This window comes from Vulpes vulpes, chromosome 12 (assembly GCF_048418805.1).
Source record: "Vulpes vulpes isolate BD-2025 chromosome 12, VulVul3, whole genome shotgun sequence".
NCBI classification, from domain to species: Eukaryota; Metazoa; Chordata; class Mammalia; order Carnivora; family Canidae; genus Vulpes; species Vulpes vulpes.
In genome coordinates, this window is record NC_132791.1 from 116,859,409 (window position 1) to 116,876,776 (window position 17,368).

General features: G+C 51.5%; 1 protein-coding gene across 1 annotated transcript in view; it reads left to right on the top strand.

The window, feature by feature from the left end:
* Positions 1-16,570, top strand: part of SMIM35 (small integral membrane protein 35) — a 111,073-nt gene extending 94,503 nt beyond the window's left edge. Inside the window, exons 3-6 of the mRNA XM_072731949.1 lie at positions 3,991-4,107; positions 5,112-5,145; positions 5,845-5,977; positions 15,950-16,570. Of these exons, the coding sequence (XP_072588050.1) occupies positions 3,991-4,107; positions 5,112-5,145; positions 5,845-5,944 (251 nt within the window). The 3' untranslated portion in view covers positions 5,945-5,977; positions 15,950-16,570. The remainder of the gene's footprint in view (positions 1-3,990; positions 4,108-5,111; positions 5,146-5,844; positions 5,978-15,949) is intronic.
* The last annotated feature ends 798 nt before the right edge of the window (positions 16,571-17,368 follow it).

Consider the following 17,368-nt stretch of genomic DNA (forward strand, 5'->3'; position numbering starts at 1 on the left):
TTCTGTGTACTTTCTGTGTGCATAAAATATTTTATAAGGAAAATGGAATGGTATGCAAAAGGGAGAATAAGTAAAGAATATTAGTTAAAGATGGGGCACTGGGTGGCTCAGTCAGTTGAGTGGTCGAGCATCAACTCTTGGTTTTGGCTCAGGTTGTGATCTTGGGGTCATGGGATTGAGCCCTGTGTTGGGCTCCGTGCTCAGTGCTGAGTCTGCTTGAGATTCTCTCCCTCTCCCTCTGCTACTTCCCCTGCTCTCTCCCTCTCAAATAAATAAAATCTTGGGGCACCTGGGTGGCTGAGACGGTCAAGCATCTGCTTTCAGCTACAGTCATCATCTTTGGGTCCTGGATTGAGCCCCCTGTCAGGCTCCCTGCTCAGAGGAGAGTCTGCTTGTTCCTCTCCCTCTCCCTTTCCTCCCTTCCTCTCCCTCTGCTCCTACACACTCTTCTTTCTCAAGTGAATAAATAAAATCTTTAAAAAAGTAAATAAAATCTTTTAAAAAATATTAAAGAGTGTCCTATGAAGATAAAGAGGTGAAATAGAGTAATTCGTGTATCTGGGAGCTGTCTCAGCCAGAAGGCACCGTCAGGGGCGGGGACAAAATGGTAGCCAATGGAGCCTGTGCATCTCCTTCCCTTACCAGCTGGGTCTCCGGAAGGCGTGTGATTTCCCTGCTGGTGCTTTCCTCGTGGTTCTTTTCTTTGATGAAACCCTTTAAGACCTCAGCTTCCACAAACACTCCTACCATGCCTTGCTGAGTCATCCACCACTCCTGGGACCCTCCCCCTTGTTTGTGAAGGCTCAAGCTCTTGGGTTCTTGTCACGCACTCTGTGGCCCACACAGATGGTCTCCTGGACTTTGGTCTCTCAGTTTCTTGCACCGCTCTCCACAGTGACCATCTCTTGCTTGGAGCTTCACCACAGCCTTCTGACTGGCTGCCCTTCATCATCATCACCCCCCTGCCATGTCTCTTCTTAACACAGTAGCCAGTGGGGTGCCCTTTTAATACAAGGCATCACATCACTTCTCTGCTCAAAATCCTCTCGTGACTCCCCACCTTGCTCACAGGAAAACCCAAACTCCCCTTATTGCCTCTGAGACACTATACTGTCCGGCTCCTGTTACCCACCTCCTGCCACTCATCCCCTGCCCATCACTTGGGGCTCCTCCTTGACATTCCTGGAACCTGCCCCACACGCTCCTGCCTCCGTTGGACCCACTGCCCCCTCTGCCCCGCACGTTTCTGCTGGAGCTGTCTGCGTGCCGTGTTCTTTCCTTCAGCTCCTGCAGGGCTTTCTCCTCAACTGTCACCTTCTTCATGAGCCCATTCCCACCTCCTTTATTTAAAACTGTACCCTCATCCCCACAGAGCTTTCCATCTCTTCCTCTGCTTTCTTTCTTTCCCCTCACCATGCATCACCTTCCAGGATACTGTGTAATTTATTTCTTTACTTTATTGTCTGTCTCCCTCCACTGGAATATAATTTCCATGAGAACAGGGACATGTAGGTTTTATTTATTGCTGGGATACAAGTGTCTAGAACAAGTGCCTGGCCCAGAGAAGATGCCATTAGTGGCTCTGGATAATTAATGGATTACCACCATTTCTTGGAGATGTAAGGAGTGGGGGAAGGGTGCATAGTCCCTGATGCCATGTGCTCACATGGGCACCCATGGCAGTGGCTGTCATGTGGACTGGACTCTGAAGCATCAGCTTGCAGGGGGCTGCAGAGGTGTCCCTGAGATCCCAGCCGCATGGCACCTTCTGGTCTAGAAGTTTTCTCGGTGACTTCCCTGCTTCTCCTGGGGACATGGAAATCATTTGACTGCTCCCGTGTCGTGAGAGGGCACAGCAACTCTCCCAGACTGTCCAAGGGTCCATCTGCCAGGGTGGCTCTTGTCTTCCTGGGGCTCATCCTCGGATCCCACAACTCTACCTTCAGGTTCTGTTGTCTTCCCAGGGCTCAGTTTTGGATCATGGAACAAGGACTTTCTCTCTGGGACCCACTGATATCTTTTCAGTGTTTTCCAGTGCTTTCCACCACCACCCTCCCCCACTTCTCTTAATTTCGCCTTTTCCCTTCCTGTCCCCCAGGCTGGAGGATTCTCCTCTAGCACGATGAGGAGGGCAATCTTGCTTTGGCTCATCTCTTTGTCTAAGTTGTGAATCCTTTCAATTTTTCTGATGGCCTGGGTTTTTGAGGTCTAAGATAAAGCCTTCCCCTTTTCTTTGCTGGGAGGCTTCCATGGGAAGAAGGGCCAAGGGGCATGGGGGAAGGAAAGGCTTGGGCAGGGGAGATTGTGAAATATTTTTAAAATGCAGCCAGGCCATGTAATGATAAGAATGACAACAACAATGTTGTAATTAATGTTTGTGAACTTAGTGTATGCCCGGTCTGCTGGGCGCTGTCTCCGCACCTCCATCAGTCATCCCGGCAACTCTACGTGTATTTTATTATCATGCTCATTTTCCATAAAAGCAAACTGAAGTCCAGCGAGGGGAAGGGATTTGCTCAGGTCCCACATTTTGCAAATGATGGGTCTGGGCTTTGGAAGCAAGCCTGCTGTGCCAAAGGCTGTGCTTAACCACTGTGCCTCCTGGCCCCCTGAGACAGCCCCGCCTCTTCAGGACCCTAGGCCACCAAGACCAGGATCAGGTGATTCTTTCACACTCCTGGTGCTCATTCAGCAGGAGCGGGGCTGGCCCTCCTCTTCTTTCCCTGGCCTGCCAAGTGGGTCTCTCCACGCTGCTCCCATTGGTAGCCTCGTTCTGCAAAGCTGGCTTCCCTCTCTGCTTGTGCTTGAGGCCCATCTCATCTTCTTGGAGGAGTCCAATCTCCAACCCCTCCTCTCCCTCCTTCCCTCCCCCATCTCTCCTTCCTCCTTCCCCCTCCCCTCTCCCCTCTCTCCCACTTCCCTCCTTTCCTTCCTATCTCTGGCCCACCCCGTCCCTCCTTCTTCCCTTTCTCCCTCAGTTTGGCTTTACAAATAAAATATAATATAAAATATAAATTTAGCTAAGAGCTCATACCACAAAAAAGGAAGAAGCGATAAGTATAAGCAGCAAATGGAGTTTAAAAGTAAACACCCTGCCATCCATGGGCTTTGCGGGGAGGGTACTGAGGATCTTCTGGTCTCCGCTCTGGGGGCCACAGGTGAGGCTGAGGACAGACCTTCTGGGCTCCCTCCCAAAAACAGCAGTGCCTTTTCCAATAAGCAGAAGGCCTGTAGCAATTGCACTACTGGAGATTTACCCCAAAGATACAGATGCAATGAAACGGCAGGACACCTGCACCCCAGTGTTATAGCAGCAAAGTCCACAATAGCCAAACTGTGGAAGGAGCCTCCGTGTCCATCGACAGATGACTGGATAAAGAAGCTGTGGTCTGTGTATACAATGGAATATTACTCAGCCATTAGAAAGGACAAATACCCACCATTTGCTTCTACGTGCCTGGAACTGGAGGGTATTATGCTGAGTGAAGCAAGTCAGTCGGAGAAGGACAAACATTATATGGTCTCATTCATTTGGGGAATATAAAAAATAGTGAAAGGGAATAAAGGGGAAAGGAGAGAAAATGAGTGGGAAATATCAGTGAGGGAGACAGAACACGAGAGACTCCTAACTCTGGGAAACGAACAAGGGGTGGTAGAAAGGGAGGTGGGCTGGGGGTGGGGGTGACTGGGTGACAGGCACTGGGGGGGCACATGACAGGATGAGCACTGAGTGTTATGCTAAGTGTTGGCAAATTGAACTCCAATAAAAAAAATGAGGAAAGTAAAAAAAAAAAAATGTTACTTTGGAGAAACAAGCTGACTTTAAAAATGCAGGGTTTTGCTATCCTGGTGTGACTTAGCTCAAGCAGCTACTCAGATGGCGATTCCTAGGGGAGCCATCATTCTGATGGCAGTGGATGGGGGGAGACTCGGAGCCAGGGGGAGGACCATGGGTGACCGACCCACTGAGGGGGCCGTGTGTCTCTGCAGGTGAGGACTCCATCAGCACCCTGGGCCTGATCCTCGGCGTGGGGCTGTCGCTGCTGCTCGTGTCGGTCCTGGGCTACAGCCTGGCCAAGTGGTACCAGCGTGGGTACTGCTGGGAGGGTGAGTGTGCACCTGCCCCCTCCTGTAGCAGTTGGCAAGGCCGGGTGGGGCTGCAAACTCTGCAGCATGGCATCATGGAAAAATATTTCCTGTGGCGGCTGACATTGTTGAAGACTTGAGTGAGGGTGACGGAGCACTTGAGTGGGTGGGGCTGGGGTACTGGGCCTTCACCAAGGGAGTGGGGGCTCCTCCTCCTGGCCTGAAGCTTCTTTCTCTTCCCTCAGAGCCCACAGGAGTCCATCCCCAAGGTGTGTGTGGGCTTCGAAGCCAGGGGTGGCGGGCTAGGCAGGTGTCCCCCACTCTGGCTCCTTGGGCATCTCTTCCCCTGACTGTGATCTTGGGGTCCTCTCTCAAGCTAGCTTCAGCTTCCCTGGGAATCTCCCAGAATTTGCTGGGGTGCTCCCAGTTCTGAGCCATATCTGTGCTTCCCATAGGCCCTCGGAGAGATGACGGCACATGCTGGGGTCCCCGGAGGTAGAGATCATTTCTCAGACCTGCAGTTAACCTCCTCCACAGCTTCCATGAATGTTTCTTGAGCACCTACTGTGTGCCAATGTACTTTAGCCTAACACTATTTTCTTTAAAATTCCACTTAAGGTTGGAATTCTTAGTCTCTGTTTGTTATAGATGAAGCTGGAAGGCTGAAGACGCAGGGTTAGAGAGTGGCACAATCTGGGTTCAAGCCCAGGTCTGCTTCTTTTGGGCTCTAAGCTAGGACTGCCTCTTTCCCAGGGTCATCGGTACCCTTAATGGGAGGATGCCTAGGCATAGGATCTGCCTCTCAAAAGCTGGTGGTTCTGTCTGGGAAGATGAGGTACACCCGGGTACGGGCAGGTGGCAGATAGTGAAGGGACATGGGACCCTCCCACAGCATCCTGAGGTCCAGCCCAGCCACCCAACTCCTCCCAGATGGGGTAAGGGAGCACCAGATGTTCCCAGAAGGGTGAGGAGCAGGTCTCCCTCCCTGGAGGTACTAATCCTCTCTTTTCTGATTGTCTTTCTAGGGCCTAATTTTGTCTTCAACTTGTACCAGATCCGGTGAGTGGATTCAGGGCAGATCTGAGTGGGGTTAGGTTTGGAGCCAAGACACACTCTTTCTCTTCCTTGGCTCTGGTTCCTCCCCATCCCCTTGAGCAAACAAGAGAAAAGGAAGGAGCCCAGGGTCTACGTAGAAAGAACCATGAATAAAAACTTGAATGTGGACAGGATTATGTAAGACCCTACTGATGGTGAACCTCTTAACATTTACCCCCAGGTAGGGGGGTAAATCCATTCATTCATCCACTCATTCATTCCTTCATCATCTACTCATCATTTATTCAGGAAGGATCAATTGTTGCAGATGTAGTGATATTAGTTTCTAGGGGGTACAATGAGCATAGTCTCTATCTTTAGGCATTTCGCTGCCTGTGGTGGACACAGGCCTGACTACAAATAATATAATCTCAGACACAATGTGGTGTCAAAAGAGAGGAGTAAATGGAGACCACCAGGGATTTAGGGAGTAGGGGGGTGAAAAAGTCCCCCTGTGGTAAGCCATCTTGTCAAATCTCTGCCACAGAGCAGGCCTGCTCTTGGTCTGGCCCTGAGACATGGGCCAGTTCCTGTTCTTGGAAGATGAGTCAGTCAAGGAGTCACAGCCAGGAAGTTCTTCCCATGCTCTGGTCTAGGGAGATGGGGTCCCAAGGAGAGGTCAGGTTCTCAGCCTCCAAAACCTGATTGGATCATTTTTTTCAGGAATCTGAAGGAGCTGGAGGTGGGTCCACCCTTCACCATCAGTGGCCACATCGGCAGTTCAGATGGTGGCTACATGAAGTTCTCCGACAGGCTAGTCTGATGGGGGAGTGTCAGCGTCTGGAGCCCCAGAGAGGTGAGTGGAAGGTTGGTGAGCTCCTGAGTAAATCTAATGTTCTAATAAGGTCCTCAGATCGTGCAGACACCCAAGTCTAGCATTGAGGACTGTGTGGAACCCAAGAGATCATTCAGTTCATCCTCCACCACTTCTAGGGGGTGGATCTGTGGGAGGTAATCTCAGGTACCAAGGCTCAGGGTCATGCTGTCCCCACCACCTGCTGGTAGCAGACTGTTCCTTTTCGCCTGTGTACCCAATCCACATCCTGCCTTTCTTTCCTGGGGATGTTCTATTTCTAATCAGATGGCAGCTTCTAGAGTTGAGCTTTCTGTCTCAACCTTTTGCTCTGAGTTGAAGGTTCTAGATGGCTACTCTGCCCAAGAAGGATCACTCCAGGGTGTCACTTCTGAACTGAAAGCCCAGGAGTGATCCCTGCTTCATGGCCACCTGACCCTTGGCTCACACCTTCCCTCCACTTGCCTTCAAGCTCATCTCCCCTCCATCCATTTTCTCCCTCCAGCCATCCCTCATGTACCCCCAGTTTCTCTCTGAGCTGATCCTCTGGCCTGGAAGAAGCCTCACCGGAGGCAGTGGTTTAGAGGAATCCTTTCCAAGCCTCATCTCTTTGTTGCCCTCCCTTTGCTTTTTCTGCAGGAGGCAGCTCCTGGTACAGGCACCTGCCCCTCCCAGGCTCCCGGGCTGCCTTTATCCCCCAGGGCCTTCAAGGCCTGGCCTGCTCCCTTGTTGTGGACAGTGAGGAGTCACTCTGGGTGCACTGCAGGCCTGCAGTGGGAGGACCCCCAGGAAGGGTCTGGACTCTGGACAGAGTCCGGTAGAGTGGAAATGGCTTTCTCCTCCAAACAAAGAAAGTAGCCATTGCTCAGGAGTAGAGACTGGTTCCCAGGGGACCCCTGGGCCTGGGGAAGGGTTCCAGGTGTCCTGGAGAGCCAAGCCATCCTGGCTCAGCCCGGTGTGGGCAAGGCCTGCAGACCCAGAGGGGAGCTCTCCACGAGGCATCCCCTAGACACTTCCCCTCAAAGGACAGACTCCAGAGGCTGGAAAACCAGTCATATCTTCAATAGGCAAAGTCATGTGGGAGTGGGGGTGATTCCAGATGCTGTTTTTAACCTTCCTACCAGAAGCCAACTTTCCCCAAGAGCTGAAGGCTGCTCTTGGTGTTTGCTCTTCCCTGTTGCACTCCGTGCTTCATTCTGGTACTTTCAACCTTCCCACACTCCTGTCTACCACCTGGCTCTGCTGCTGAGGCTCAGTGCTGCCCAAACCATTTGGAGAGCAGTTCTTAAAACAGTCTAGAAGCATGATCTTATTTTCTGGGCTCCCGCAATGGGTGGGCATGGGTTGGGGGTGGAGATCTCGATCTCCCTGTGTCGTGTGTTTCCTGTGCCAGGCTTGCCCTGTGACAGGAAGGGTGGACCAGAAACAGTGGGAGTCGGGGAGGAACCCAGGCCAGGCTAAAAACAACAACAAAAAACCCCAACCAAGGGCAGCCCTGGTGGCTCAGCAGTTGAGCGTCTGCCTTCAGCCCAGGGCGTGATCCTGGAGACCCTGGATCGAGTCCCACGTCAGGCTCCCTGCATGGAGCCTGCTTCTCCCTCTACCTGTGTCTCTGCTTCTCTCTCTCTCTCAATCTCACTCTCTGTGTGTGTGTGTATTTCTCATGAATGAATAAGTAAAATCTTAAAAAAAAAAAAAAAAAAACAACCAACCCAGCTAATGCACAAGGGAAATCACAAACCAAGTGTAGATTGGTGGACACCAACACTGTTTGCCTTGTGAATCACCATTTTTTCCTCTGGTCTGCCCTACTGGACCCAAGGTGGCGTCCACACCTGGATGTTGTCTCAGGAGGCCCTTAATGCAGAGTCCTTCTATCCAGAGAGGCTGTGCTCCCGGGGGCAGCTGTGGATGGAGCAAGGCCAGACAGGAGCCCAGCTGCTGCTGAAACTGCAGGCAGAACTACACCCAGGCCAACAAGACATGTCCTGGGGAGCCCAGGACAGTGAGAAACAAGGAGGAGAGAAGTCATATTATTCGTCTTTCTATCCTCACTTCCTGGGGGCCTGGTTTCTTTCTTGCTTTGGATTCTATTTTTTTTTTAAAGATTTTATTTATTTATTCATGAGACACACACACACACACACACACACAGAGAGAGAGAGAGAGAGGCAGAGACACAGGCAGAGGGAGAAGCAGGCTCCATGCAGGGAGCCCAATGTGGGACTCAATCCTGGGACTCCAGGATCACGCCCTGAGCCAAAGGCAGGGGCTCAACTGCTGAGCCACCCAGGCGTCCCTAGCCGATTGTGGAGGAGGGAGGAGGGGAGGAGAGGAGACAGGAGAGGAGGGGAGGGGAGAGAAAGGGGGGGAGGAGAGGAGGAGAGGGGAGGGGAGAGGAGGGGAGAGGAGGGGAAAGAGGAGAGGGAAAGAGGAGAGGTGAGGGGAGGAGGGGGGGGAGAGAGGAGGGGAGGGGAGAGGAGCCTTACCAGTCCCTACCCCTCACTTCCTACCAGGACTGGGGGGCCACTCTCCTAGCCTAGCCCAGCAATGACTTAATAAACCGGATTTCTGAATTTGGAGGTCTTCATCTGGGCTCCAGAATTTCTATCCATGAGTTGATGGCGGTGGGGCTGAGCCCCTCCTGGCTTTTGGTCCCTCCTTTTCCTGAAGTCTTTATTGGGAGAGCAGGGAGGAGGGGGATTGACATCCTTCCTCAGATTTCGGATTTCGCTGGGCCCCATTCCTTAACCCACAGGCGTCATGATGCCCCGTCCGGGGCTGCCCCAGGTCCCTGAATACACTCAGGACTCAGTGACTTTGGGGAACCGTGGAAGGACGAGACCCAGGGCCCATGTGGTCCTGCCCCAGGTTTGGTGGCTTCAGGTAAGGGCATGGGGACAGCTGCCGAGGGCTGGGAGAACAGAGGGTATTTCCCATCCTCGGGAGCGGAACCGAGACTGGGCTACTTCCTCTTTTGGGGTCCTCTGACGTGTTCCTGGTCCCCTCTGCCTCCTTCTTGTTTTCCTGACTTCCGCAGTCCCGCTGGCTAACGTAACGCAGCACTGCCCTTCACCCCAGGCCTCACCCGAGGATGCAACATGTTTTGGTGGAGAGCCCTAAAATGGCAGCTTCCAGCTTGTTCAGAAATGATTAGGGAACCAGTACCTAGAAGTCTGGCTCCAGGTCCAGTGGGTCTGGGGGGCACCTCCCCTAGAACCTTCCTCTCCTCCTAACTGTTCTTTCCACTGGCCCCAAGAGCCAGGAGGCAGGCAGGAGAGCCAGCACTTCTACGGGCTGGCCACCCCCCAGTCCCTCTGCCACCCTGTTCCTCTTTGGTGTCTTTGCCAGGAAGCCTTCTGGGGATGCCTTCGCCCTCCCTGCCAACCCCTCCTCGGCACAACTAGTCTCCATGGTTGACTCAAGTGTCATCTTCCCTGTGGCTTCCCTCAGGACTGCAGACTGGCTGCCACCCACTTGATCCTGGTGGCAAATGTTCACCTTTCCTCCATTTGTCCTGTTCCCTCACCAGGGTGAGCCCTTGGCTGTCAGGGTTACGTCCCAGAGATCTTCAGTAGCCACTAAAAGTGGAGCATGTAGGAGGTACCCAATAAATGCCTGCTGAGTGGAGAAGAAACACCCAATGTGGTTACGGAAAGCTGCCTTGTCCTAGAGAAAGAACTGGTGACCCGAGAAGGAGCAGGAACTGCTTGCACAACACACAGTCTCCAGAGAACAAATTATTTTTGTGCATGTTACTGTGGCTTTAGCCTTGTGGCAACCGTGTGACGTGGGGCATCATTCCTGGTTGCGTATTGCATATGGCAAGACTGACGCTCAGGCAGGTAGCATGCTTTGCCTAAGGCTGCACAGCCACGAGCTGTACAGGAGTCTGTGTAGAGGTGGAGGCCTCGTAGATGCAGCTTGGCTCCAGGCTTAGAGGGATGAGGATTGAACACTGGAGAAGAAGGTCTGGTCTTGACCCACCCTGCCATGCTGTGTGGCCACGGGCCAGTCACTCACCACCATGGGCATATATTTTAGCATCTGGACATTAAGGGATCAGACCACTTCTCCAAGGCTCCTCTCTTTTACCTGAAGGAGAAAGGGATTTTATCTGTTCATGTGGGGTTTTTTTTTTAAGGGTCTTATTTCTTTACCTGGGAGAGAGAGAGAGAGAGAGTGCATGCGCACATGTGCACAATTGAAGGGGAGGGGCAGAGGGAGAACGAGAAGCAGACACCCCACTGAGCAGGGAGCCCAATGCAGGGCTCCATCCCAGGACCCTGGGATCATGACCTGAGCCAAAGACAGATGCTTAACCGCCTGAACCATCCAGGCTCCTCTTTTTAAAAATCTCTCTTTTCTTGGTGTCTAGCATAGGGCCCAGCACATAGTAGGTGTTCACTAAACAAAAGATACAAGTACAAAGTATAGTGCTTTCTGACCTAGGAGGTGACAGGTGACCACTGCGGTTCCTTTAGGTCCTAATAGTTAAGGATCCGAAATACTCCTCAGCCTTTCTTTGACTTTGGATAAATCTGAGCAGCACCTAAGACTGGGTCATTCACAACCAAATCCTTCTTTACCAGTGAACTGACGTTTGCTAAGCATGCATTCGAGCTCAGGGCAGGGGCTCCGTATGCAGTCTCCCTTCATCCTCAAGGGTGAGGGAACAGGGGGATCAGGGCCCGGAGAAATGATTTGCTGAAGGCCAGGCCAGAATGTGTTTTTTTTAATAATGGTTGGTCAGCCACTTAAAGGCTCTGCCCAAGCTCCTAGCTTCCCTGAGCTCCTTGGGCCCCAAGGCACAGGCCCCTCCCACTGGCCTCTGATCTGTCTTCTGGTTCCCCTGGGGCGGTGAGAGTAGCCCCTGTCCTCAGCTCTGAGCTTCTACTGACCCATTTTTCAGTCTTCCCTTAATTTTTTTTTTACACCCCTTCACCTCCGGATCATCAAATTTTGCCCCTTATTTACGCCAACTCAATTTTCACTTCCCCAAGGAGACTTCCTTAAGATTGGTAGATCTTGTTGTCTTCTCACTTTTTTTTTTAAAGATTTTATTTATTTATTTGAGAGAGAGAGAGAGAGCACGCACAAGCAGGGGGAGCAGCAGAGGGAGAGGGAGAAGCAGACTCCCCACTGAGCAGGGAGCCAGGTGTGGGGCTCCATCCCAGGATCCTGGGATCATGACCTGAGCCAGAGGCAGAGGTTTAATTGACTGAGCCACCCAGGTGCCCCGTCTTCTCACTTTTAATTACAAATACTCTCTGGCTCCCATAACTGAATTCCTGACTTTTCCCTTGTATTCATTCATTCAAGCAGCTTCTAGAATATGCCTGGAACTGCTAGACCCTGTGGGGGTATCCAGTCTCTCTTGAGATTGACTGTGCTCTCTCTCTGGATGGGTGCTTTCTGCAGGCAAAATTCAGCTTCTACCCTCCCTGAATTCTCTCCAGTAGCTTCTACGGCTCTGGCCATAGCCAGGAATGTCTCAGGAATGTATGTTGACAGTTTCTCAGTCTTGTCAGGGAATCTTGGGCTTTGCTTTATTGTTGGTCCAATCTTGAGTGCTCTGAAAACCAAGGCTTTTGATTTTCTCTGCCCATGCTCAGTCATGTGCGACCCTGTGGTCATCACCAGATACAGATCTAGACACAGCAGACCCAGACAGTGATGTTTTCTGTGTAAGGACTACCTTAAGGAATGATCAAACCCAGGAATAGACTGGGCAGGTGAGGAGGGGGCTGTGCTCCCCTGGGGTGGCCATGCAGGGGCCAGCATCTCCTGTGCCCTCTCTGTGCCCCAGGGCTCTGAGAACCTCCGAGTGGGAGCACATAGGTGTATCATTACTAAATTTAAAAAACTGCTTAGTGATCAAAAACTGTCTAGAAGCAGTGAGATTCAAGCAGATCTGGTACAAAACAGGAAGCCAGTGGCCTGGTGAATTCTCACATTTGGGGACCAGAAGTGAAAATGTTCTGTGTGCCCAGAGTAGCAACAGGCCAACAAAACAACAGGTGGGGCGGCGCTGGAGGCTAAGGCTTTGCTGGGGTCCCTGTCTCCTGGATTTTTACCTGTAGGGGTGTGGGGGTTGTCTTGCCCTCCCCAAAGCCTTAAGTTAAGGTTTTTCATATATAAAAGCAGGGCGCCATTGGGAAGGAGATGGGTGGAAAATGGAAGAAGCCTAATGTTTCCGGTGTCGCCCCAGTAGCCGGTGGGCCCCGGTGCCTTGTTTGTGTAAGGCTGCCATCTGACTCGAGGACATTGAGGTCCCTTCCAGCTGTGAGGCTGTTGCAGAACGTGGGTGACTTCAGTTCCACAGGGCTGGGGGAGGGGGCAGGGGAGGAGGTAGCAGAGACACCTGTGTGCATGTGTGTGCGTGTGCATGTGTGTGGACGTGCTGCAGAGCTAACCCAAGGAGGAGAAGGATCTGTATTCCCAGAGGGCCTGCCTAGGCCAATGCTCAATGAATGTTTGCTAAAGGAGTGAATGACTGCGTGCTGAATATTTTCACGGTCCTTTGCCTGGCCTCCTGACCACATCCCCTTGCTCTAGGCTTCCTGTTTGGTCTGTAGCCCCGAGTCCCTACAATACCTAAGAGCTGTAGGGCAAAAATTGCAGGGAAAGGAATAATTATGGTATAATATGACTAAGCTGAGACGACGACAGGCCTGAAAATAAAATTTAAGTCAGTTTTATGTACAGCCTGCTTTTTTTTGGGCTCAGTCTAATGTCTCCCAAGGACCCAGGCAGCCTCAAGCTACCGTTGCCTGCATTGCCATGTCATGTTTGGCTATCCTACTTCTTCCACTCCTTCCATATGCTTTTCCTTGTGAGAGAATCCATTTGCTGTGCCTGCGTTATTCATCAAGCTCACTGAGCACCTCTAGGTTAGGCATCGGTTGGACGTGAAGGATACAGAAATGAGTCAGGGAAGTTTCTGTTCTCTAGAGCTCACAGTGGAATAAGTGTACATTCCATGGTATTTTCAGTGGCAGAGGGATGGCCTGGGCAGTGCGGGGAGAAATCGGATTGAAGCGTACTCTGCATTTGGCCAGGAAGACTGAGGCCCAGAGCTGACATGACATGATTGAGAGCTGGATGAGCCCAGAACCCACTTCTCTTGAGTTCCAGGCCAGCCCAGCCCTCTTTCCACTCCGTGGGGCTGCGTCTTTGCCCATGGGGCATCTCCGGACAAGCAGCCTGGCCGTGAAAGCCTGTCTATGGACTTGCTCATTAGCCTGAGTGACTCCTGGACACTCCTGTCACATGAGGGTCCTATTTCCTTCCAAAATACATCATGCCACGCAGTGCCTGCTGGACTACATGTGTCATCTCTTCGCCCTGAATTTGAATTGTGGGCTCAGATTTTATAATCTCTCAAGTTTTGGGAGAGTCTCCCAATCTTAGCATAATTTAATAAATTTCACTTCACTCTTGTGAGTTCAGTCCAAAATATGTGCACTGAACACCCTAGGTGGGTCACACACTCCATGACCCCTGTGGACATCTCCCTCACAGCACGAATAGCAGGTGCTTCAATGTTCCGCCTCACATCCTCGGCTCCACCCCTCATTCCAGACATTTCTGAAGGGGCTCCAGCTTTGTGTTCACAAATCTGGACTCCAGTGCCCACTGTACATCACTTGCTGTCTGCCCTGGCTCCTCCTGTTCCGGGGGAGCCCATGCAGCCCCGTGCACCAGCAGTTTGAGAGAGTAACACATCTGGGGGAAAGCCTCAGCCAGTCCATAAGCAGATGGATCAGGGCCTCTCCTGTCAATGCTCAGGGGACAATTGGAAGAGGTCTCTACATGTTCCAGGGAACATTCCAGTGGGATCAAGACCCAGTTGCTCCCAGCATTACCGGCTTGATAATGCATCCTTATTTGGGCTTTTTCTTCTCCTGGTATCTCACCCTTGTTCCCAGTGATCATCTTCCAAATAAACCACCTACCCACAACTCCTTGAATCAGGTTCTTCTTGGCAGGGAAGATCTAGGCTACGCCTTGCATTATAAGTTTATCTTTATTTATTTACTTTCTCATTCATTCAGCACATACAAACCTATGTGCTCTTGGCTGTGGGCCTGCAGGAGTGAGCAAAAGAGAGTAAGTCTCTGCCTTCATAGATCTACTTTACTGGGAGAGAGAGACTATGAGCTAATAAACAAATAGTTCATATCACTTAAAAAATAAGTGTGCTGAAGGAAAAAAGCTGGGGCTAGGGAGGGATGTCATGGAGACAGGGAGGATATTTGGATAGGGTGGTCAGCAAAGACCTCCCCAGGGAGGCTGTGTTTAAGAAGATACTTGAACAAATGATCTGAGGTGGAAATGAGCTTGAAGTGGGGTGGGCAAGGGCGAGAGTGCAGGAGGTGTTGTGGGGGGAATCGGCAGATACTCATTGGAGTTTAGTCTCTCATTTGGACCAGAAGCAAAGGAGAGGGCTTTCAGCCAGGGAATCACATGACCTGAATTATATTTTATAAAGATCACGCTGGCTGCTGTACTAGACTAAGCAATGCTGTATGAATCACACCTTAGTAGACTAAGGCAGCAGGCATGGAGGCAGAGGGACAATAAAGGGTTGAATAGTGGTCCAGGTGAGACCTAGTAATGGATTTGACCTGGATGATAGTATGGGAGTGGGGACCAGTGATTGCATTCACCATATATTTGGAAGGTAGAATTGATTGGAACTTCCTGATGGATTAGATGTAGAATGTGAAGGGATGACTCCTGGTTTTGTCCTGTACAACTAGGTGAATGATGGCATCATCATTAGAAGGGGAAGACAGGGAAAATTGTGCGTGCGTGTGTGTGTGTGTCTGTGTGTGTGTGTGAAATCAAGCACAGGGGTGGTAGCCTGCTTATCCTTGAGGCAGGAGGTCAACAGGTGAGTATTCTTCCTGCAGGTGGGTTGTGGGGGATGTGGCCTTCTCTAGATCAGTGTCCTCATCTCCACACCCAGGTGTGTGCCCCCATCTGGTGGGTCAGCCGTGAGCACATCTGAACCCCCAGCTCTGAGCCCTCCCTTCTTGCCAGGCCTGTGTCACCAATTGCCAGAGGGTTTTTTCCTGGGGTGACTTATCACAGGGAGCCAGGACTCGCCACCTCCCCTCTCCCTGGTGCCATGTCTCCCTTCCTTGTACATATTTCACTTTCCTCATCACTCAGCCTGCCATTGAGTCTTGCCAGCGCTCTCTGCAGAATGCCTTTTGAATGTCACCTGCTCTCCATTCCCGCTGTCCTGCTCAGTATTGTCATTGGTTCGGATTTCCATTTAAGCCTGTTGTGGACTGAATGTTTGTGTCCCTTCCAAATTCATATGTCGAAGCCCAAACTCCTAATGTGATCATTTATCAGGCCTTTGGGAGGCTATTATGCGTTAGATGAGGTCATGAGGGTGGGGTCCCTATAGGAAGAGGAAGACAGGGGTGCCTGAGTGGCTCAGTTGGTTGGGTGGCCAGCTCTTGGTTTCAGCTCAGGTCATGATCTTGGGGTCCTGGAATTGAGCCTTGCATTGCGGTTCCTTGCTTGGTGAGGAGTCTGCTTGGGGATTCTCTCTCCCTCTCCATCTGCCCCTTCCCCCTGCTCAAGGATGTGTGATGCTTGCTTGCTCGCTCTCTCAAATAAATAAAATCTTTAAAAAAAAGATTTTATTTATTTATTCATGAGAGACAGAGACAGAGAGAGAGAGAGAGAGAGAGAGAGACATAGGCAGAGGGAGAAGCAGGCTCCCCTTAGGGAGCCCGATGTGGGACTCAATCCCTGAACTCCAGGATCATGCCCTGAGCCGAAAGCAGAGTTTAACTGCTGAGCCATCCAGGCATCCCTCAAATAAAAAAAAATCTTAAAAAAAAAAAAAAAAAGGCAAAGAGACCAGGGTGCCAGCCTAGCCAGAGCTTGCTCTCTCTTTATTCTTTCTCCTCTTTTCTCCCTCTCCCCTCCCTCCCCTCTTCCTCCCATGAGGACAAAGGAGAAGGGGACCTTCTCCAAGCCAGGAAGAGAGCCCTCACCAAGAACCAAACTGGCCAGCACCTTGATCTTGGACTTCCAGTCTCCAGAACTGTGAGGGATGTTTCTTGTCTATGGTAGTATGTTTGCAGCCCGAGCAAACTAAGCCTCCGCTTCAGCCTGCCTCTCGTCTCCGTGCCTTGCTTTCCCGTCTTAGTTCCTTTCACGGCACGTATCACTGATTGTAGAGATAGATCTGCTAGTCTGTTAGCTTGATGCTTATCTTCATAGCCAGATGGCTCCCTCCAGGAAGCGGCACCTCTTTTATTTGCTCTGGACCCTGGGCTGAGCACCGCGTCCGGCATATAGCAGGCGCTTAAAAATGTCTCTTGAAGAAATGAAATGGGTCTCCCTATATCCTGCCCTGTCCCTTCTGACTCATGCCTTATGTTTGGTCAGGGTTATCTTTTTAACACTAATTTCACCCCACCCAAGCCTTCCTTGTTGGAGTGTTTATTGGGCCCACCCCTGCCCCCCAGCCCCGCCTCTCGAATGTTTACGGGAGCTAAGTGAAGATCCAGCTGATAGTGAGGAAAGGTGCTGTGAATCATTAATAAAAATGCATTTAATTTCAAATTGTGGATGTGCTTCAAAAGTAACCTTGAAACCCACGAGCACTACAGGAAATGGATGAGTCACGCCTCCCACTACCTGGTGTCCTCTAGGCTGGGCTCCAGAAAGTCAAGCCCTCGCTTCTGAACCTGCCTCTCATGGTCACCAGTGCGCTGTCCTGTGGGAGCGTGGCCTGGAGACCCCCCCGCCGCCGTCCCCACGCAGGGCCCCGAGAGCTTCCCCCCAGCAGGGCACTGTGCGCTCTGGGGCCGTGACCGCCCTCTGCCACCGTGTGTCCTCTGGGATTGCGTGTGCCTCGCAGGTGGGGTGGGGAGGCGGGTCGAGATCTTTCTCGGGGATGACAAGGAAGACTTTGATACAGCTATTCAGAAAGCTGGGAAAACACAGTTCAACAGAAATTTCCTCTTGGGTCAGTGTTGGTCCACTTCCCCTCTCCTTACCAAGAGGAAGTTCCATTAGCTCATAGAAACCCAGAATCACACATTCCTCAGCCTGGAAAAGCCCCCGAGGGAGATTACTTCGTTTAAGAACCAATGGGGCCTTCAGCGAGGGACCTGAATCCAATTTCCGAGAAGCCTGGGAGTGTCTGAGCAGCAGGTGTATGAAGGACTCAGTTTCCCCCACAAGCCCTGCTGTGCTCAGAAATGAAGAGACCTGTGCAAACGCCCGTTGGTGCTTCCCAAGGGACACCAGCCAGGCCTGCAGCGGGGCCCACGCCCTTGGACCGCCTTCTTCCAGCTGCTCTGCTTTTGTCTCTTCCAGCCCAACTGGCGGGTTGTGGATGCCTCTTCTTACTCTTTC